The 23,763-nt window shown below is 36.5% G+C and overlaps 1 protein-coding gene across 4 annotated transcripts in view; it reads right to left on the bottom strand.

Moving 5' to 3' along the window:
* The window catches only part of PARD3B (par-3 family cell polarity regulator beta), a 574,309-nt gene that overhangs the window by 442,508 nt on the left and 108,038 nt on the right, over window positions 1-23,763 (bottom strand). For 3 of the 4 annotated variants that reach the window (XM_083371323.1, XM_083371326.1, XM_083371324.1), the window contains exon 4: window positions 10,593-10,702. The exons of the other annotated variant lie outside the window; for it this stretch is intronic. In XM_083371323.1, the coding sequence (XP_083227449.1) occupies window positions 10,593-10,702 (110 nt within the window). The remainder of the gene's footprint in view (window positions 1-10,592; window positions 10,703-23,763) is intronic. 4 annotated transcript variants of the gene reach the window in all.

Below are 23,763 nucleotides of genomic sequence, written 5' to 3'. Positions count from 1 at the left end.
GCTAGATTAGCACACAAGACACAGGCAGACAAGAAAAGATCTGATCCCACACCGTTCAAGGTGGGAGAGATGGTATATCTGTCTACAAAATACCTTAAGTCTCTCCAACCCTGTAAAAAACTAGGACCAAAATACATTGGACCTTTTCCAATTAAAAGAATCATAAACCCAGTAACAGTTGAATTAGAACTACCTAAAAATCTTAGACGAATACACCCAATCTTTCACTGCAGTCTAATAAAGAGAGAACAACAATCTCCCCTACGAACAAAAATTCCACCACCACCACCTCCCATCATGGTGGAAGGAGAACAACATTTCGAGGTGAAGGAAATTCTGGATTCCAGGAGACATCATGGAACAACTCAATATCTAGTGGCTTGGAAACACCTCCCCTCCTCAGAAAATGAATGGGTCAGCAAACACCACGTTAAAGCACCAAAGCTGCTTAAGAGATTTCATACAGAATATCCAAACAAACCGAGTTAACATTTACACATGTTATTTTTTCTTCTCTTTTCTTTTCTCCCCCTACAGATGGACACATCTTTCTTCTAAGGAGAGCGGACTGTCAGAATCCATTTATATCATATTCATAAATGGAATGTTTCAAACATTATCCCATGGATTCTGTCATCTCCCGAAGAGAAGAGGATAGATGTGTATTGAACCGGCAATAGGCATTTCAAAGGAAAGGAGAAGCCTTTTGAACTGGGGAAACAAAAGGGGGGGCTAGCATCTGGTTTTTGTCAGCAATAAACAAAAGGGTCCTAACTTCCTCTTTCCCACGAGATGGATGATACCAGAAGAAGGATGGGGGGGACTGACCAAATGGGGATTAAGGGGGGTTAAACCGGGAACTCTTTAAAAGGGTTTACATCGTGGAAATATTAAGCCCTGTCTCATTTCCTACAACCGAGCATGTCATAGTAAAGATTTCTTTTGGACTAAAACCCTGACTCCAAGAGTTTTTGTCTTCCTAAGACGTGGTTCGGGGTGGGTCCTGACAATTTCCTTAAACAAAGAGCATCGCATTTGACATTAATATTTGTAATGCAATGAGAATCAGATTGCAAATTATTAATATGGCCTTTGGTTTTAATTGCATGGTGGTCTACCACCATAACTGAACAGATAGGAATAGAAAAATACATCTAATCTGATCCAAGCACAGCATTAAAAAAGGTATTCGTTAATAACCCTATGTAAACTGTAAAGTTTCCCAAAACTTTATAGAAAGCAGGTATTTTCAAATTATTCAAATTCCTATGCTGATATTATCAGTTAAGAGCTTGGATTGTTCAGAAAATGAGCGTTCCTGTTTATATTATAACAGATGTTACAATCTTTACAGACAAGTTCTTGAAAATGTCACTGCTATGACAGACAACTGTGCCATCTCTTGTAGTAAAGCTTCACTGTGGCTTTAGCTGACAAGAAGTATTTTAAGCCTCTGCTAGGCTAAGGTTGCAATTGTGAAAACAGTGGCATACTCGGGCTGGTAATAATTGTAGCACTTAGCGGAATTAAAGATAATTGCCCACATTTCTATTTGTTTTATAATGCCCTTTAATTCATACTTGCTTCAGTTTCAGAGAATAGATAGTACAGACATTTTTACATGTTCCACTTTAAAGCTAGATTTACACATGCTTTGCTACCACCCATCTAAGTAAGGGAAATAAAAGCAAAAACTAATCAGGTAAAAAAAAACAACTAGTTTATGTTCCAATGTTCCAAGCAAAGATATAAACTCTGGCACAAATAAACCAATTTCGACCTGTTTCTGTTTCTTGCATATATAGTAACTCAATTTAGATTGATAGCACAATATTTGCAGACTTACTACTCTGACACAGGACCACTATATCAATTCAGATTATTTCAAAAGCACCAACATAAAATGCTGTTTGTTCTCCTTTTAATTTAGTTTTATTTATTTATTTATTTTAATTCCATTTATATCCCGCCCTTCTCCGAAGACTCAGGTTTTAGCTCTTTGTTTATCTCTGTACTTCAAAGCACTTTCAGCATCTGACAACTATTTAAAATTAAAACAGAAAAAGATATCAGCCTCAATCTGCTTCACTTTGGAAGGCATTTGAGCCTTAGTTCAGATGTGATGTTTTATGAAGCACTGTCCAAAATGCATAAAGTATTTCAAAAAGGAAAAAGAAAAAGCAGCTCAATGTTGATTTATTCAATACAGAATCTCCCAAATGTGGTTCATTTGCACACTATTTCCTGGCATCCTTCCTCCAATTTTTCAGGCGAGATCACCAACCTCACTGATCCAAACTAAATCCAGAGTTGTGACCTTAAGCAAGCTGAAACAGCAAAAAGAGACTGAAAGAAAACAAGCTAAGACACCCTGAAAACATCAAAATAATTGATGCAGTCAGCTACTACACAACCTGTTGAATTTCTTTTTTGCACTCTGGGGTATGTATTTAATCACAGTTAATACACAATTGGGTGTTTAAATTCTATCCATTTCCTAATTATTTATTACAAAGTCTTAAAATTGTCTCTGAAATTAGTACTGGAATAAAACAAAACCCTGCTCATTTTAAAGAATGCCTCTGCTCTTCAATTAATTTAATTCTAACCTCTGTCTTGGCATTCATACCCAACTTCTGACATACACTTAACTCCTCAAGCATGTTACTGTTTTTTAATGATTAATCCGTTTGTTTTCTGGGAAGCGAACAACTTGTGAATGACAACCTCTATAAGTTTACAATTAGCCAAGCATTCTCCTATTGCAATGATTAAAGGAAAGTGTTTAAGATGTGCTCTCAAAAGTCTGAATTTGGTGCTCACCAGCTACAACAGATTGGAGAATTCTCTAACAACTTTCATATAGAAACATAGGGTTGAAAGGAACCTTTTAACCTTGTTTAAAATTCGAAGATGATTATTAAAAAGCACTGCCCTTCACACATTACAAGGTATATTTTCCCCCACAAGATTAATTTTCCTTATAGGAGACCTTACAAGATATCAAGCTTCCTCCCAAATATATCTGTTTTACATCTTATAGTTTTTATAATTATTATTTTTGTAGTCTTTTATACAATGTTTATGTTTTTTAATTGACTGTAACCCACCCTCCTTATTTTGCTCTTTGACCCTAATTAAGGCTGGATTTGATCAGCTATTCACAACATGCTCCCAAACCAATAGTTTTTACTTTTCTATTTTCGACTAAACTGTCAGCTAAAAGCTCAAATAAAACAGACAATCTTTACAAGAACTGTACATATTACAGAAATAAAATCAGGTCATGGAAAGGACAAAAACTATTAAACTGTACTTTGATCTCTTCCTGCTTTGACTTTACCCTAGTTCCCCAAGCCAATGAAATCAGTAATGTTGAAGTCACAAAATGCATCCCATTAAATCTCACCTTTTCACTTAAACTGAAAAACTTTACATATTCTTATTTACCACAACTTTGCCATTTAAAAATAACAAAATGTACATTATTGTTGGCCAGATAAAATGTATAAGAAAATTAAGTTATGAGGTATAATTATTTAGTTGTGTATTATGCTGAGAGGGGGAAGCTGCTCTTAATAAGAACTGGAAAAAGCCTACCCTGTCCAGCAGATGAAAATTGCAAGAGTTTTGGTTTCTATAGTACATCACAGCAACAACTCCAAATCTAACTCCCTCCAGATGTCCCTGTGATCATTTAGTCAAACATCAAAAGAACTCTCTGGACAAGCTTTCATGCTGATTAGAAGAATTCCATACATACAATCCCACAGTTTAAATGCATACAGTAGCAACTGGGCTTTTGTTATTATCAGCATCATTTTTAAATGTACTACCTAAATTAAGAGTCTGCTAGAACACAAATAAGTCATTAAGGAAACAAACCTTTATCTCCTAAATTATACAGAACATTTTTCCACAATCTCAACAACTCTGTTCTTCACAACACGATATTCAATGTTCCAAAAGAGCACTTAAGGTAGGATTAATTTTTATTATAGCCATTCAGCCAAAACACACAATACACTTCAAATATATTCAGAGACATACTATTAAAATCCATAAATATAATAAAGAGTGAGCATAAAACAAAAAGTATAAGAACAGTACTGTAATAGTAGTGAGCATCAAAATTAGTCCAATTCTTTAGTCACAAGTACAATGAATAGAGCAATAGAAGTACAAAATTGAGCAATTTAGGAAGACACAACAGAATTTTGATCAGGCAAAAGAAGTTACAAAGAAGCATTGTACGTTTCGGGATGGTTTTGCCATTGCCGGCAATGGGGTGAGCGCAACTTTCGGATGACATGTCTGGCCCATGGGCCGGCAGTTTGGCACCCCTGATGTAAAAGAATACTGTTACAATACTCAAACAAGTCAGACCTTCAATTACATTATCTGCTAACATTGGGAGTAATATTTCATTAGGCCTTTGAAAAATTCAAAACATCTACATGATGTTGAGAATCTACTGTACTGATGACAATATTCTATGAAACAAGGAGCCCAAATATTGGAAGGATAGAGTCAGAATGCCCACCCCAGGTCCCTCTACAGGGAGAAGTTTTTGAATGCCTAAATTAAGCACAGAAATTTATTTCAATCTTAGAAAGACAGAAAAATAGATATTTTTGATAATGTGTATGTACCACAGTAGGTACATACAAAAGATAATATGCATCTTTAAATTTTATCACAAACATTTGTGCAAGCATACATTACTTTCTAATCTGACTAGACCAGGGGTAGGCAACCTCGGCTCTTTTATGACTCATGGACTTCAACTCCCAGAATTCCTGAGCCAGCATAGCATAGCATAGCATAGCCGAGGTTGACTGCCCCTGGACTAGACTAACAGTACCAAGAAAACTGGCAATCACAGTGATACCATTGTTTTGAAAAACAGACACAGTTAACATACCAGACTCTTAACTGCTGCCTAATTGAATAGCTGGAGATAACTATTCTATAGCTAACAAGTCACTGGGTCAAGAACCACTCCATTCATGTGTGTCATTTAATAGCATAAAATTTAAATACTATTTCAAAGACAATTCCTTTCCCCTCCTTTTTATAAATATGTACTTATAGCTGTAAGATTTTTGAATGAATGGTATTGCTTTATCTTAAATACAAACTTTTGTCTATTTCATTTGTCATATGTAAAAAAATGCAATACTATTAATTTGGCTGGAACATGATAGGAGTTATACCGTTAAAATACTGAAACATAATAGCCTATAATTTAAAATTAAAATTAGCACTATAGGACCAATTAGCATGTGCCTTTTCTCCTTTCCCTTTTTATAAGGAAACTTAAAATATACCAAGCAATGGATTAATTTTAAAGTTAATTTTTTCATGACCAAAATGCATAAAAAGAAATATTGACATTTTTTTGACTATAATTCCAATGTAGACAGTTACAAGAGCATATTCTAATTCAGCACTATATATTTTAGCAGAGTTTCAAGAGCTTAGTTTAGCTTAGCTTCCTACTTCATTCTGGCAAATTATTGCTTCTCATCTATTCATGTCTCCCACAACAGTCATTTTGTGGTGATTATTTCATTCTGTGCTAGATTTAATAGTGCTTTTAATGCAAGTGTAAATGATCAAAGTTACAAAATGTGATCACATGGACAATGTTCGGCACCCAAAGAACAGCACATGTAAAAACTGGATGTCAGTTTACTTCTGGGTCCAATGCAAGGTGTAGGTTATGATCTTTAAAGCCAGGTAAGGTTCAGATTATAACTGAGAACTGTCTCAGGCCCATTAACTCAGCCTGTTCCAGCTGGCCAGGCAGGGAAGACATGTTGTGGAACCTGTCACTTAAAGAATTCCAGCTGGTGAGGTGCAGGAAGTGAGCCTTCTCTACCATTGCCACCACCCAGTGGAACGTTCTCCTTCCCCAGAGGTGAGGCGGGCAGACATAAAAACATGGCTCTGCTACTATACTTGGGGCTTATAGAAAAGCATGCAGTCATGGGGCTAGTTAGCGCCCTGAAAGCCATCCCCCTGCCTTTTAATTAACTTTAATATTAATTTATGATATATCCTTGCCTTTTTAAATTGTAAATTTTATGCACTGTCTTTTATGTTTTAATATTGCTCACTTGTACAGTGCACAGAGTCCATCTGTGAGGTAAATGAATTGTTTTAAAAGTTTGATAAATAAACAAAATATCCTCCATTGATTAACAGCTTAATTTATTCTATGTAAAAGAAAAGTCAAGATTGTCTATAGCCAGTCTATGGGTATATACAACTATATACCCACCACCACCACTGACTTCTTGCATTCCTCTAAAAGTGCTAAAGGGGTACTCCTTATATTGTAATACTTAAGTGAAGTGCAAAAACTGTTTTCAGGAACAGAATAATCTACTTCCTACAGAAATCCAACTCGTCTGAAGCTGGTTTTCCAAAGGTTTTTTGGAACAAAATATTTTGGAATTCTCTGGAACATTCCATTCCTAAAATGATAGGTTTTGTACATATCTTACTACATTTTTAGGAATATATGTTAAATTAATCCACACTCATGTTCAAGTTAATTGAAGCAATATCTCAAAGGAACACCAGACCTGAAGCTTATTAATCTTGCTGAATTTAGACAAGCAGATTGAAAATATTTCATGCCTGAGCATGTTACAACATAATTTTGTAAGCATTGAGTGTAAATTGTTTATTTTCACTTAAACTACCCGACACACCTATGCAATTTGATTGACAAATTTGTGCAATTTGAACTTCCAATTAATTTGTTATATGTTGGAGATAAACAACTAAAAATTACAATAGAGATATAAGTCCCTACTGACAATTCTGCTAAAGCAAAATGTTTATGCCTTTTTTTGCCTACTATAGTTCACTGATCTATAAAATAATAGCATGAAATTCTTCTAAAAATGTTTAAGAAATGTTAAAATTACTCCTTGAAAATTGTTCAGGAAAGAAATATTTTAATTTTTATTTCATTTAAAACCATGTATATTTCTGTCTCTTTGGGCAGGAAATGGAACTATGACATGCCTGAAGTATTGGTTCAAGTGCTAGACTGCCTCCCAGGACACTTAAAACAAGTGATTTCTTTCAGAGCTGCTGTTCTCCATAGGACTGCAATTCCCCAAAAAGCGATAACTGCAAATTATCAATCTCAGCATTGTGGCCTTAATTCACCGGCTGGCAGCATCTGCCTGTAACTGACAAGACTTTATGATCAGTTTTTGTTTGTCTCCTAAATGGCTCAGGGCTCAGAGCTGTAATTGCACTAGACAAACAGCCAGCGCCAGCACATTCTGTTTGATAAGCGTTCTTGATCATATGCCTGCTTACTCTATAATCCTTTCTTCTCCAATGAATGTAAAGACAAGCATTAATTCACTTCCTGCTAATTATTCCAGTGTTGGATGATCATAAGTTGTTGTTAACTACATATATTCTGGGAGGAAAAATATTAATTTATTTATTTATTTTTATTTTATTAAGACCTTTACACACAGCTTTATTTATTATTTATTTATTTATTTCGATTTATATACCGCCCTTTTCCCAAGGGACTCAGGGCGGTTTACAGGGCAAATTAAAACAATACAATATATACAGGTTAAAATAAAATTAAATTAAATAGCCCCAAAATAATTAAAATCTTAACCCAAAACCCTCAGTCCAGGCCGGCAAGCTCAAATAACCAAGTTTTTAGGTCCCGGCGAAACGAGCGGAGGTCGGGGGCCATCCGGAGTTCCACAGGCAGCTGATTCCAAAGGGCAGGCGCGCCCACAGAGAACACTCTCCCCCTGGGGGCCGCCAGTCGGCACTCCCTGACCGGCAGCACCCTGAGGAGGCCCTCCCTGTGGGAGCGCACAGGACGATGGGAAGTTGATGCTGGCAGCAGGTGCTCCCGAAGATAGTCCGGACCCATGCCATTTAGGGCTCTATAGGTCATCACCAGCACCTTGAATCTCACCCGGAGGGCAACTGGAAGCCAATGCAGCTCGCGGAGAAGAGGCGTTACATGGGAGTATCGGGAAACCACCATCACAACTCGCGCAGCCGCATTCTGCACCAGCTGAAGCCTCCAAGTGGTCCTCAAGGGCAGCCCCATGTAGAGAGCATTGCAGTAGTCTATCCGGGAGGTCACAAGCGCATAAGTGACTGTACGTAGGGCGTCTTGGTCCAGATAGGGCCGCAACTGGTGCACCAGGCGAACCTGGGCAAAAGCCCTCCTGGCCACGGCTCCTATATGATCTTCCAAACTGAGCTGTGAGTCCAGGAGGACGCCCAAGTTGCGGGTCCTATCTATTTAAATAACTCAATGACAAAAGCACACAATAGACAGGAGAATAATCACCTTTTCCAAGCATGAGATTCATATCTAATCACCTATTTCGAAGTTATCTTGCTAAAAATGCAAAACAGCTTTGTGGAATCAATTTAATAATTGGTGATTTATAAAGGAAACATTGCCAAACAAGAATACTCATACTATTAAATGCTTCAGCAGCATCCAAGAAAGTTCCAGAGTGGATTTCTTTGCTTATATGTGCATTGCTAATAATATGGTGAGTTCTATTATTATAATTTTTTTGTTTAATCAATCCAGTTTAATATTTGTGTAGTTACCAATTAAATTCTTTAACCTGTTGCTAAAAGTCCTGCAATGATTTTATCATCTGAATTGAAAGCTGGTCTATACAGCTCAGCATTTGCTGTATAATTTCACTTCCTGAAAATTAATATTGTAAGCTTTTTCTTTGATTCCACAATTCTCTATGCTGTACAATTTCATTAATTCTATTTTAACTCTATAGTTTTGAATCCTTTCTTTTTTTAACTAGTTTTTTTTCTAGATAATACTCCTATATGTGTATTTAGATTTTCATTATCCTCCTGACAGTATTTAAGACCTGTAACTTATTTTTAAAAGTTCTTTATTTCCTTGGTTTATAGTAGTTATTATGGAGCTTTTCATTAAGACTTATATATTTTTTCATTTATTCACCCTTAATACTATTTAATTGGAAGAATCAATTATACCATACATAGTAAATTCAGGTTTGGCTTTTCCACTAATTGTCAAGCTAATGAATTACCCTGTTTGGCTCCATTTTCAAAGGATCTTTATTTAATGAAAGCCATGAATTTATCTGTGTTTTATGATCCATTAAATATATTGTTTTCCTAGCTTTCAAACTGGTTCATATATATGTATAAGTAGCTGCATTGTTTAAGTTGTACCTGCATTGCTTTATATTTTATTATTTGATTTGTAGTTTCCTTATTTTTTTCCTATCATTAGACACATTTTAAAAAGTTTAGTACTGTTTCAAATGCACCTCAAACAGCAACACCTAAGAAATTTAGGATAATCTAAAAAAGTTAACTAGGATCAAATCTAATTGGTACTTGAATATGATACCAGAAGAAAATTGCCGTGTTATAGACTAAACTAGGAAGCTGAAAAAAATCTTGGAAAAACATATGCTATTTTATTGCTAAGAAAACAACACTGAAATGTTCATGTAAGCACGAATAAAACTACTTGAGAGTGACTTGAGATTTTCATGATAATCTATTCACCATGATATTGAACGAATTCCTCTGTGTTTAAGTTTACTTTGATTTTAAATTCTTGAAAAATCATTAGAACTTTGTTTGAAGAAGATTTGGGCAACTATACATGTAATATACCAGAAATTACCACTAACTATAATCCAGCAAATACAAATAGTCTGGATTTCAATAGCAAGCAGGCTATCGGAATAAGAATTAAAATTCTCTTAATTTTTAATTCATCTGAAATTTAATTAAACTTAACATAAGGAGCAAGTAGTTATATCAAATAAATAAAATGTTTCAAATGTACATGTTTATATAGGGTTTTTTGTGTGTATACATGTAACTAGAAGTGCCAGCTGAGACCAAATGCAGCTGCTACATTAATAACTATGTGAAACAGCTCTGAAGAGTAATTATTGAAACACTAAAATTGTTTTGCTTTTGTGAACATGATTTTTACAGCATCTAGAATTTTCTGTGTTCCACTGAGATGAAAAATAATACTTGCACAACACACACGTATATAGAAGGAATATCAAATGCTCTACTCAGCATATGTCTCCAAAACTCCTCTCTTACGTCTCTTTCTTTCCAAGTGTAGCCATACATACACACTGTACCCCTTCATATCAGACAGACATTTTTAGAATTTTCATAAATTTCAAGAGCGTTTTTGGGGTAGCATACCCAGTTGTAAAAAGGATTTAAGAAAACATATTATTGGAATTCTTCAAGTATTTTGCATTTGAGTTTTTACTAAGAAGTCAGGTTATAATCCAGTGGGCAAAACAGTACTGTAGCTTCAGAAAAATATCTTTCTTCCATTCAACTTTCAATGGACAGAGATGTTTTCTCAAACAAATTGGGAAAATTGTCTCAGATGTTTGTGAATTTTTTCCCCAAAAGTCACTTTTTGAGTAATTATAACAGAGCTTAATAGAATATAAACTGGTTAACAACTGGATTTCTAAGAATGCTAATACTGCTAAGAACAATGTCAGAATCTGAAAGCACAAGATACCTACTGACACAGAGGGCTTCAAAATATGGTGATTAGCATGTGAAGGTCCTGGCACAAAGTCAGTTGGCTGTCCCACAGTTGGATCACTACTCCTTCTAACCAAAAGTGGAGTACCTAGAAAGCGAGAAAAGAATATATTTAATTAATTAGGATTACTTTAGAATCATTCACTTTTATAAAACTATATAATGTTATAGACTAAGAAAAGCCTGTTCCAAGGATGTTGGGGGAAGATGTGGAGGAACATTAGGAGATTGCCAGAGGCTCCGAGCCACAAGCAGCGAGGCCAAGCACAATGGAGGGGTTGCAAGAGGACAATCTGATGAGTGTCCAGCTGAGCTAGGGAAAGAAGAGGCACAGCTACAGCTGAGAAGCCCAGAGATTTTGAGCAGAGGAAGGGCAGTTGCAGCTGGCCATCAGAGATAGGGCTGAGGAGAAAGACGCAACTAAAGTCAACCAAGCTACTTGCAAGGCAGTAGCCCCACCCCTCTTGATAGGCTGCACCGTGGAGTGGCTATTTAGCTTAGTACATGGAGGGAAATGATGTTGGGAACAACTCATCCATTTCCCTGCTGTGTGTTCTTCAGCCACTGTGATTTTTTGCTTGTCCCAGACCTGGATTCTATATCTTGGACTTTGGATCATGCCTCTTGAAACTCTGGACATTCCTTGCAGACTTGTCTTTGCCCTGTGGATTTGCGCTGGGTTTTTCTTGGATTAGAATATTGAACTCCTTGGGGTTGCAGTGGTGTTGATGTAGGAAGTTTCTGGGGAAAATTATTCAGGGCTTGGGAAGCCTCAATAAAGATTTTCAACACCCATGGAGTGTGCTTGGTGAGTGGGACAGGACGATATTTCTACAAGGACTTAGGGATACCTTACAAAGCAATCAACTCTTGCTTTTTTAGTATGGAAAGGAAAACTAAAATTATTGTGAGTGAGATTTCCAAATATGTTACAGAGAGAGAAAGAGAAACATGTTGTGTGTCAATAAAATCCAGAATGCATAGCATACCCAGTTGTAAAAAGGATTTAAGAAAGCATATTACTTTACTGGATCAGTCATCAAGATTAACAGCCTTTGACAATCAGGTTGTCTATGATTTGGTCCAATTTCCTTTTAAAAGGAATAGGTGGCAATCATCTGATGTTAAAAATCAAGTGTTTCATTATCAAGAAATGTTCTATTTTATCAGTTCTAAATCTCCTTACATTTATTTTTAATGGCTGATCCTGTATTTTAATATTGTACCAGAGGGGAAATATTCACTCTCTCTCCATATTTAGAATCATGAATCCAGACTGTCTGAAATAATCATAAATAATTATTCATAAAATGTATATGCCACAGTGATTCTGGGCAGTTTACAATTGTTAACATTTAAGTTTAGTTAGTTTAGTTTAGTTTATTATATTTGTATACCGCCCTTCTCCCGAAGGACTCAGGGTGGTGAACAGGGCACATATAAAATACAAGGTACAAAAGTTAAAAAGAGAATTAAATACAAAGCCCAAGCTAAAACAATAAACAATAATGTAAAAAACCACAATAAAAAACCCCAACACATCCCCCATCAGGCCCGGCCGGCTTGTTCAAATAAATAGGTCTTCAGATCGCGTCAGAAGGAGCGAAGGTCGGGCGCCGTCCGGAGCTCAACCGGCAACCGATTCCATAAATCCGGGGCGCCCACAGAGAAGGCCCTCCCCCTGGGGGCCAGCAGATGACATTCTCTGACCGGTGGCACCCTGAGGAGGCCCTCTCTGTGGGAACGCACAGGGCGGAGGGAAGTTGACGCCGGCAGCAGGTGATCCCCGAGGTACTCCGGACCCATGCCATGTAGGGCCTTGAAAACCATTACCAAAACCTTGAATCTCACTCGGAAGACAACTGGCAGCCAAGAACAAAAAAAAAAATCAGCACGAGAGAAAAGAACAATAATGGCAAAAGAAAACAAAGTCAGAAATGAACACAAAGAAAGAAAGGGGCATCAATCACCCTTGCCAAAAGGCAGGCTGAAGAGCCAGGGGTTTAGTGGTCTTCAAAATATCAGTCAGGTGAGAACTGTTTTAGGGGGGAACGGGGAACTTGAGTCAAAGGACAAGCACTGCTACAGCAAAGGCGCACTTCCAGGGACCAAGTAAATGGCATTGTTTAATCGATGGAACTGCACCCTGACAACCTTGACTGAAGTAATTAGATAAAGCATTTCCATGTGAGAGAGATACTTTTTTTTATTTGGGAGAGAATATAGAATACTGGAATACATATGCATATATACATATGCATTTAAAATAAATTATTTGTCTTATGAATGCCATTATTAAAAGTTCCAAATGTTCATTTCTCTCTATACTGTCCTGATAAAATTGTCCTTTCTATATACATGAACCTTTCTTTAATAATATTTTATATGATACATTTTCATAATCTTAGCTGTTCTTGGTTCCTATAGCTCTTCTCTATTCAACTGACTTAAATATAATCTCTGGATCCTTAGCCAACTAGCATAGTATCTCAAACTTTTCTCTATGAAAATTATGGAAATACAGATTGTTCATTTTTTCATTCCTTCAAAATCAATTCCTCAACAATCTGTACATCAGGAGATTACAGCTCCCTGAATGTTAAACATATATTTAGACTTGAAAATATCATAACATTACATATGAGTAGACAGTCTATTTTTAAAATACTATTTTAGTTTTGATGGTCTTCTAAACGAGAGTCAGCTCAAGTTTGTGACAGACTATATCTTGGTAAGAGCAAATAGTTCTTTTCTGAGCATTTCCATTTTATTTTGGTTTGAAATCTTAAATGAAAGATTCACTGGTTCATTTTTTTCTTTCCCTGGTTTCTTGCTGCTTCCACGATTTGATGGCTGTTTTTATCCTTAAATTGTTCAATATACTGTGATTTTGAATTTAATATTAAATAGTGAATTTACTATGACTATATTCAAATTTAGTTTGTGAATGTAAACATACTCTATACTTATCATCTTAACGCAGTTATGCCAATTTCGATTTTTTCTCAAGTTTCTTTTTTGCATTCAAGAACATAAAAACCTAAACTTAACCCTTATTCTATATTATAGATCATGATGACATCACTGAAAATTAAGCTTGAGCTCATTTATTTGAATCTAGAAGTTCTGAGGTTTTGTGGCCAAATGAGCCAGTTTTTCATTCATACTTCAATGTATTGTTTCCTCCCTGACTATGAAAATGTTTTTTTTTCTTTTTTCTTGAGAATATGGTATTCTGAAAGATTATGGTATTCCCGAATGATGATATAGCTTATCTTTCTCTCATTAATTAAATGAGGTTTGATGTTCTATCATGATCATCAATACATTTTGGGGAATGCATACTATAATTTTTGTTGAAGAATACTGTATCTTCTTAAAACTCAATTGAACCCTTAAAATCAATATTATAAGACAATGGAAAGCAGTTACAGAATTAAGTTTGAAGACAGTTAAACAATTAAATTAAACAATAACAGCTGGGAGAATAGAAGACCTTCATGCTTTTGGGCAAGGCTGGCATTGTTTACCTTCAAAAATATTTATACATTTAGTATTAGGTACATCATATAGTGGGGACTGAAAAAACAGGAAGACCATTAGATGACAGCAAGGTCCAGTGAAAAGAATAGCATAGTCTCTGAATACTGGACCACCTCATTCTGACTTGACTTGCAGAACAACAAACCACAAAAAGAACTATTCTAAAAGGACAGAATTCAGGTCTTTGGAGAGATTTATTAATAAATTAACAAGATGCACAGAAGTCATCTACATGCAGATTTTTTTTGTAATCATATTTTCTTTCCTGTATATTTAGTGTTAGATCTTTTGCAATTACCTCCAAAATATTCAAGTTTTTGTTGACACTAAGTAGGGTCAATTTTTATGTAATTTTAAAAAATCAGATGGTATCCTGATCATACAAAAATAGGACATGTTTTTAATTCACATTAAAGAACGAAATTGTTATAATGGAATGTAAAATGGAGCTACAGAGACCTAAAGAAAATAGGCAATAAAAGAACATCTAACAACACTGAAATACAATAGCCAGAAATCAACAAATTCATTTTTAAAACAAGGATACACTTTATATTGCGTCTTTATTAAAAAAAATCCCTGAGTGAAATTAAGTCCAGCTGCATACATACTTAAGCTATTGAGCTTCAATATTTGAATCTCCAAAGACCTATGCAAGGGTCCTTTTCATTGATTTCAGCTCGGCATTCTTTTACCAACATTCCAGATATTCTTCTACTAAACAAAATCAGCTAGCCGTGCCTGACCACACCTGTAAGTGGATCATAAGCTTTCTAACAGACAGGAAACAGCAAGTGAAGCCAAGCAAAATCACATCAGATATCTTTACAATTAGCACAGCGCCCCCCCCCCCCAGGGCTTGTGCTCTCTCCTCTTCTCTCTATATATCAATGACTGCATCTCAAAAGATCCCTCTGTTAAAGTACTGAAGTTTGCAGATGATACAATAGTGATTGGCCTCATTCGAGACAACAATGAATCTGCATAGACAGGAGGTTGAACAACTAGCCTTGTGGTGCGGCCAGAACAATCTTGAACTCAACACACTCAAAACTGTAGAAATGACAGGAGGCCTTAGGCAAAACCCTACTATTCTACCACCTCTTACAATACTCGACAACACGGTATCAACAGTAGACACCTTCAAGTTTCTAGGTTCTATAATATCTCAAGATTTCAAATGGATACCTAACATCAAAAATGTCATCAAAAAAGCACAAGAATTCTTCCTGTGACAACTCAGAAAGCTCAGACTGCCCAAGGAGCTGCTGATATAGTTCTACAAAGAAATTATTGAGTCTATCATTTGCACCTTTATAACTGTCTGACTTGGCACTACAACAAAGCAAGACAGACACAGACTTCAACTGATAGTTAGAACTGCAGAAAAAACAATTGCTACAGCCTGCCTTCCATTGAGGACCTGTATACTGCACGAGCCAGAAAGAGGGCTATGAAAATACATACAGACCCCTCACATCCTGCACATAAACTATTTCAACTTCTTCCTTCAAGACGATGCTATAGGGCAGACATGTCAAACACAAGGCCCGGGGGCTGGATCCGGCCCACGAAGTGGTTTCATGTGGCCCCCGAAGCCATCCTGGAAACAGTGAGGGAACAGCCCCCACTGCCTTGGCCCTGGCCCAGAGATCCTCCTTCTGCCAGAGACCCTCAGATCTGTCCCACTCCTGCCCAGGCCCCCATAGGCACCCTTGATGCAAACGATGTAGAGCAGGCCATGCCCACCCAGTAGGCCATACCCACCCGGCCCCCTAAGGGCAATCGCAATGCTGATGCGGCCCTCAATGAAATTAAGTTTGACACCCCTGCTATAGGGCATTGCACACCAAAACAACTAGACACAAGGACAGTTTTTCCTGCATGCTGTCACTCTGCTTAACAACTAATCACCATCAAACTACTTAGTAAAGCTGTATTACTATTATTCTCCTCATCTTTCTTATTATGTATCCTTATTTTCTTAGGACTATAACTTTATTGCTTGTATTTTACAATTTATATTGTTTTAGTATCCTAGTATGATTTATGTTGTTTGCTTAGCTAGTATTCTATGACTATCACTAAATGTTACATCTTATGATTTATGATGAAGTGTTGTATTTTATGATTTATGATGTTTTTTTTCTTTATGATCATGATTTATCACTATTACTTGTATGTGCATTGAGAGCTTATGAACCAGAGACAAATTTCTTGTGTGTCAAACCACACTTGGCCAATAAAGAATTCTAATTCAAGGAACTAGAATCTCTTCCCTTAGAATTTGACAACTCTGAATAATGAAGTAGCATTTTGGCTGATTATGCACCATCAAGTCAATGTTGACTCTAAGGAACCACACAGTCAGATTTTCTCCATACAGATTTGTTCATAATCTTGTTTGTCAAGTCTTCCAACTGTGCACTCATCACTATTGTAATTGAGCCCATCTACTTTGGTTCCAGTCACTTTCTTTCCATCTTTTATTGCATTATAGACTTTTCCAGAGAGCTAAGTCTTTGATTATTGTGAAATAAATAATTTGAGTCATTTTTTGCCTTGTCTCAATTCTTTGCCAACTAGAGCTAATCTCTTTCATCAGGTTCTGTCATTTTTGTAAGCACATTCCATAAGTTTACATGATTTTTATTTATTTTATTTTTATTACATTTATATCCCGCCCTTCTCCGAAGACTCAGGGCGGCTTACAAGCTTAGCAGTAGCCTTCATTCTATGTATATGCCTGCTTGTTAGGGCTTTCACACACCCCCAAGCAGCATTATTACAAAGTCAGCTTAATTGCCCCCAACAATCTGGGTCCTCATTTTACCTACCTCGGAAGGACGGAAGGCTGAGTCAACCTTGAGCCTGGTGGGATGCGAACCTGCACTAATTGCAGGCAGCTGGTGTTACTTAAGGAGGCATCAGCCCACTGCTCCACCAAGTCTCAGTATCACTGATCAGTATCACTGTTGCCTTTCTATAATCAATGGAATACATATTGACTCTAGTATTCTTTGACTTTCTTAGGTATCTACCCTTCATCAAAAATAATGTTTCTTGCTATTTTCTGAAGCCATCATTAATATTTGGTTTCTTTCTTCCCATGTAGGGCTCTAATATGCATTGGATTATCCTAAGCATTATCTTTCTAACATAGAAATTAAGGATATTGTAAGAAATTTTGCACATCCTGTTAACTGCAATTTGTTGGCCACTGTGTCATTTTCCAAATTTGTTGGTTAAAAACTGTACTAAGTCTTCTTTTGTTTGCCATATTTCTATAAATATTCTATCACTTATTATGGTTTCCCAGATTGATAATGACAGTGTGTTAATCTAAAGCCATCTTAGAGGTCTTTGTATATTATTACAGGTCTTTCTAAATAGGGAATATCTTCCAATATATCTTGGATGTTAACATCTCTATTGCACAGAGTTTCAGGATACGTCTTCCATTTTTCTTTGATCTTTTTTGAACCAGTCACTATCTGTCCATTAGTGTCCTTTAGAATCCCAATTAGTGACACAAACCTTCTAACTTTAGAGATCTTTTGGAAGACATTCTGTCTTTTAACAGCTTTCTTGTTAAGTTGTTACAACTTATTTAGTTTCTTTCTGAGATTTTTTTTATCCTTCTTGGCTTTGGCTTCTTTTCTCCTCTCTTCTTGGCAATTTAAATTGTTTGTTCTGAGATCCACTTTGTTTTCTTCTGTTTCTTCGTCTTTGGCAGTCTGTTTTCAGATTCATGTTTAATGACTTCCTTAAGTTCCTCTAATTTCTATCAATAGGATTTGGGATTTCAAAGTGATTCCTGATATCCTCCTTGAAAGTGGTGGGTATATTACGCTCCAAGCATTATTTAGAAAATTTCTTCTTTAATTTCAGTTTAACTTGTAATTTGCATATGATCAGTTTGTGTTCTATTCTTCATTCAGTCCCTGGCTGTTATAACTGAGTATTTCTATTTTTTCCCACCAATAATGTGGTTTATTTGCTTTCTATACAGATAATCCTTGACTTACAACCATTCCTTTTGCAACTCTTCAAAGTTGTTAACAGCACTGAAAAAAGTGACTTACAACCAGTCCCTGCATTTAGGATTATCACAGCATCCCCATGGGCACATAATCAAAATTTGGGGTTTTGGCAACCAGCATGTATTTGTAAGGATTACAGCATCCCAGAATTGCCATTTGTGACATTTTCAGATGGCTTCCAACAAGCAAACTCAATGGGGGAAGCCAGGTTCTCTTAACAACTGCATGAATCATTTAACAACAGCAGTGATATGCTTAACAACCATTGCAAAACAGGTCATAAAATCAGTAATGCCTCACTTAACAACCAGCTTGCTTGGTAACAAAAATTCCAGTCCCCATTGTTGTCAAGGACTACCTGTACACAATTGTCTTGCATACAGCTGTCATTTTAGTTATTTGATGACTGTGTTACTAATTCAGAAATAATGGAGTGGTAGAAACTGTTAAACTATTTGCCTATGAGTTATGAGCCGTGGTGGTGCAGTGAAGTGTAGTATTTCAGGCTAACCCAGCCCACAGCCAGAAATTCAATCCTGAGGGGAATCAAGGTTGACTCAGCCTTCTATCCTTCCAAGATCAGTAAAATGAGGAACTGTAAATGGTTCAGAGACTGTTGTAAAGCCTTATGGAGTAGTATATAAATCTAAGCACTATGCTATTGATTAATTTTAATTTCCTGAGCTAATATTAGGTTCCTTCTTGATATTTCCAACTTTGGCATTCCAGCTTTAACTGATACTATTCAATCTTTGCTTGCATTAAAATTATAGACAAGTACTATTCTTGCTATTACTTTCATAATTATAAAAACACAGTTCCTTTTTTTAATGTCCTGAGTACTAAATGCTGTTAATTTCTAAGATTAAGTATCCAATTCCAGTCTATCGCAGTTCACTGATGCCTAAGATGTAAATGCATAGTAGATTCATTTCACCTTTCACAGTGTTGAACATGTTCACGCTTCTTATGTTCTGTTCTCATTGCAATTCTGTCTTCGCAGCTTCGAGTTTTCTTTCCTTGCATCAGCAACTAGACATCTCATAGGCTTAAATCTAGCCATTTTCATAAACACCATCAGTACTCCAAAAGAGTGTCAGATCTACCTAAGAAGCATGTTGGGTTCAATCTGATCGGAGGAGCTTATCATCTAGCATTTTATCATCAATATTTCATATTTTATATTAATGTGGGGTTTGGGGGTAAAGTAGAGGAGTACCATTGCCTTTTCCCATCCAGTATGAAATTGTGCCTTTGCTGTTGTCACTTAAGTAATTTTGTGGGGGGAGGGGGTTGTTTTGCTTTATTTTTGCTAAAAATAACAATGTATTTTTAATGGTTAACCTTTCATCTACAATATACTGATCACTAACAACTTTTCCAACTTCTCTTTCCACTTACCGATATTCTATCTTTGTATCAATAGGATATTTTTACTTGTCAGTTTTCTTTTAAAAATGATGATTATTATTAATCATCATCCTAAATCCCTGCTGCCTAATATAGATGCCTGCTATTTCTGCATGCTTTAATCAATTACTTTTTTTTCCCTATGAGTCCTGGGTTTTTCCTATACATTGGCTGATTCTCACAACACATTCTAAAACATTTGAAGATGCATAACATCCATTTGTACTGCTACATTGCTACTTTTTCAGCAAATCTTCTGTTCCACATTTAATAATTGTACCTTTCAATAATGCTTTCCTCTAATTAATAGTTAACTATCCTATAATTATATGGATCACTTCTAGATCTCTTTTTAAAAATCATTGTTCCGGTGGCTGCTTTCCAACCCCATTATAGAGGCTGATTTCAGAGATAATTTGCATATTATTGTTATTTGCATATTAGCATATCAGCAATTTCACATTTGAGTTCTTTCCTTTTACTCTCAAAAGATTATCATATAAATCAGGTGACTTGTTAATTTGTAATTTTCCAATAAATTCTAGAATATCTTTTTGTCACCTGTATGTTATCCAGCACTTGGGACACCTTATCTGTAAAAGCTACTTCAGGTATAAGGCATTATACTTCTTTTCACTGTGGAAAAAAACGTAAATAATTAATTCAGGGTTCCTGGGATCCGCCTCTTCTCTTTTAGTGTCCTTTACCCTGTAGATTTCTCATAAAGGACACAACTTTGTGAGATAGATACAAGATAGTCTTCAATTTATAACCATGGGTTTAAGGACTGTTCAAAGTTACAATGGCACTGAAATAAATGACTTGTAACTGGTCCTCACACTTATGATCATCGTAGCATCCCCACAATTGTGTGATCAAAGTTTGGGCATTTGGCAACCATCATGTATTTACAATAGTTGCGGTGCTCTGGGTTCATATGTTTGCCATTTGTGACTTTCCCAGTGGGCTTCCAGCAAGCAAAGTCAATGGGGAAGCTGGATTCATGATTCACTTAATAACTATGGTAAAAAGGTCAAAATCTGGTGCAACTCACTTAATAAACATCTTGCTTGGCAATAGAAATTCTGGTCTCAAATATGGTCCTAAATTGAGAACTACCAGTGATAACTTCTAAAATAAATGTTGAAATAAAATTCAAAACTTGGTAACTTTAAAGGAATGTGCTGAAGTAAGAGAATGCTATTTAACAGGCACAAATACAAAGTTTGGAAGCCTAAATCGAATGCCCAAGTGTAGGTCGATTATTGTGCCTTGGCAATAATTATCCGTAAAAAAGCTTTTGTTATAGTACTTGACTACATACCACATACAGTATTAGGCAGCAGTAACAGTGAATGCAACTAAAGCAAATATAACTTTACACTGCAGCATCAGAAATAGAGTTCACATATCACAGAAATCACTGTTGTGCTTCATTCTGCTTTGAACAGAATTTTAGACCCTTTGAGGTATAAAATATGTTTCCAATCATTTCACCTTGAAACAAGTTCCCAAAAAGGGTAATGAGGTCATCTAGGGATTAGAAACTAACTGCAGCAAGGGAGATTGAAGGACCCAAGAGAAGTGTGAGATGAGATGATAGAAGGAGCAATCTGGTTGTTCCCTTCTTGCCCTTGGCTCTCTTTTCCTCTGGATTTGGAGGCTGCTACATTAGACCAAAAACATTCACACTCCAGATAACAAAGGAAAAGCCTTCCAGATTTGGATGTGGGTGTGTGGGAGGGAAGGAAGAGGAAAGAGTCACAGGTGACAAATGAGGAAAACAAAAGATGCCTAGGACAAAACAGGCTTGGTCAATGTGCTGAACTGGAGTCAGCATACACTGGGAGGGAGGGAAGGAAGAGCTAATTCAGAAGTATGAGCTGCCACCAATGGAGTTTTGCCAACTTCTCCAGCAGCAGAAGCAACCAGATAGTATTGGTAACATTTTTTCCCCCTTACCAACCAGATATTGAAAGTCCCTGCAGCAAACGAATCCAGGCTTTTTGCCTGCCAGTGAATTTAATACACCAATTGATTATGTCCACTTATTTCAGATCTTGTGCTTTTTACAATCAAATAGGCTAGGATTAGGGTTGTCAATCAGTAGCCGACACCTCTCCAAGTTTACATTCCCTCAACAAAATCACCAGTGCTTTTTTTGTAAAAGAAAAAGGTGCCGGAACTCACACATGTCATACAACCCGCCTTGCCCTACCCTACAAGGTTCCATCCAAAAAAGGTGCCGGAACTCCGTTCTGAGCGTTCTATGAGAAAAAAAAGCCCTGAAAATCACAACACCATTATTATATTCATGACAAGTAAAAACTTTTTGGACATGAAATTTCAACACTAGTGACAAGCAAAAATGAAACAAGAGCTAATAAACTTAAGTTTATCTTGTAAGTTTACTTATGGGTTCATAATAACAAACTCATAGGATGCTCATGGAAGATATATAGAAAATAGCATTTAGAAAGAGATATAAAGATAGATAGGAATTAGAAGATAAGTTATTTATTTCCCATTTTGTTTGAAAAGTAATTGTTATTTTTGCAGAACCTACAACAAAGGAAAAACGTTGACTGTCATATTTCCCAAATGATCACACTATCATTAACTACAAATATGTGAAAGGATGTCACAAAGAGCCCCACACCCTCTTTCCTTTCCAGAAATTATCAATAATTCCTGTTTTTCTTCAAAATATAATATTAAAGAATAGCAGAGTTATTTAATTAGAGTGAAATCCATCTAACCTAGAAACATTGATCTGGGTCTGCACCACATATGGACCACTGAGCAACCTTGTGTGGCCTGCCAGCATTTGTTAAAAATTCACCAGTGCCAGGATGGAACCCCTGCTGCCATCACCATCCTTTCAGGTCTCACCACCACCACCAGCTCAGAACTGCTTCCACTCTGCTAGCTGCCAAATCGCTGATAGGTATCCCAGTTATTCTTTTGTAGCCCAAAATTACTTTTAATTTGTTACTGTGGTCCTTTTCCTTCTACAAGTTCTGCTCGCCTGAAGTATTATATACTGAATAGTAGTATTACTTGACTTTAGAGCTTTTTCCCATTTACATTCCTTTGAAAGAATATAGCTTTTTTTGCACTAGATAGACACTGAAATTTATTTTAAAAGAAATTGTGGCTTTGAAAAGGCTGACATAAAAATATGTCATCAATCTAAGAGGTACAATTTCCTTTTTTGAAGCTTAACATTTATTAATATCAGCAACTATAATCCTTGTTTCCCACACAAGTTCTATTCAGGTCTTTGAAACCTCCGAGTATGGGAGGGAGACTAGGACAAGCATGGTCTCTCCCATCCACTTAAAATCCTATCCTTGTCAACATGAGGAAGCTGTGATAGAAAGTTGTGGGGATGATTTTCATATGTCTGAAATCGAGCTGTAATATAAATGAAGCAGCAGTTAACAAATAAATATACAGCAATAACTGAAACATAAAGAAGCCAGGTCATGAACATCAGTCTGGTTGTTGCAAACATTTTAAAAGAACTTTGTCAGGGTGTACATGCGTGGCAGTTTTTCAAAATATGGTTTTAAAACTTGTCTCTCAACTTCTTTTTCAAGACAGCCTCACGAAGAATATGTGCTAAACAACAGGTTAAACAAGAGGCAGAAAATAATTATTTCTTATATTTTTATATTTTCCAGGAAAGAAAGATCTCTACATATCCACAGTATAAAACAATAACTTCTTAGAGTACAGTAAAACATGTACTGATTCAGAGGATTTTAAGTATTAATATAGAACTGAAACCAGAAGTTTAACTCTTGGGACTGATGGATAAGGGTAAAGGTAAAGGTTCCCCCGCACACGTGTGCTAGTCGTTTCCGACTCTAAGGGCCGCTGCTCATCTCCGTTTCAAAGCCGAAGAGCCAGCGCTTGTCCGAGGACGACTCCGTGGTCATGTGGCCGGCATGACTAGACGCCAAAGGCGCACGGAGCGCTGTTACCTTCCCACCGTAGTGGTCCCTATTTTTCTACTTGCATTTTTATGTGCTTTCGAACTGCTAGGTTGTCAGAAGCTGGGACGAGTAACAGGCGCTCACTCTGCTACGCGGCACTCGGGATTCGACCCGCCAAACTGCCGACCTTCTGATCTACAAGCTCAGCGTCC

The sequence above is a fragment of the Vipera ursinii genome (assembly GCF_947247035.1).
Source record: "Vipera ursinii genome assembly, chromosome: 1".
Lineage (NCBI taxonomy): Eukaryota > Metazoa > Chordata > Lepidosauria > Squamata > Viperidae > Vipera > Vipera ursinii.
This window is presented reverse-complemented; position numbering and strand designations above follow the sequence as displayed.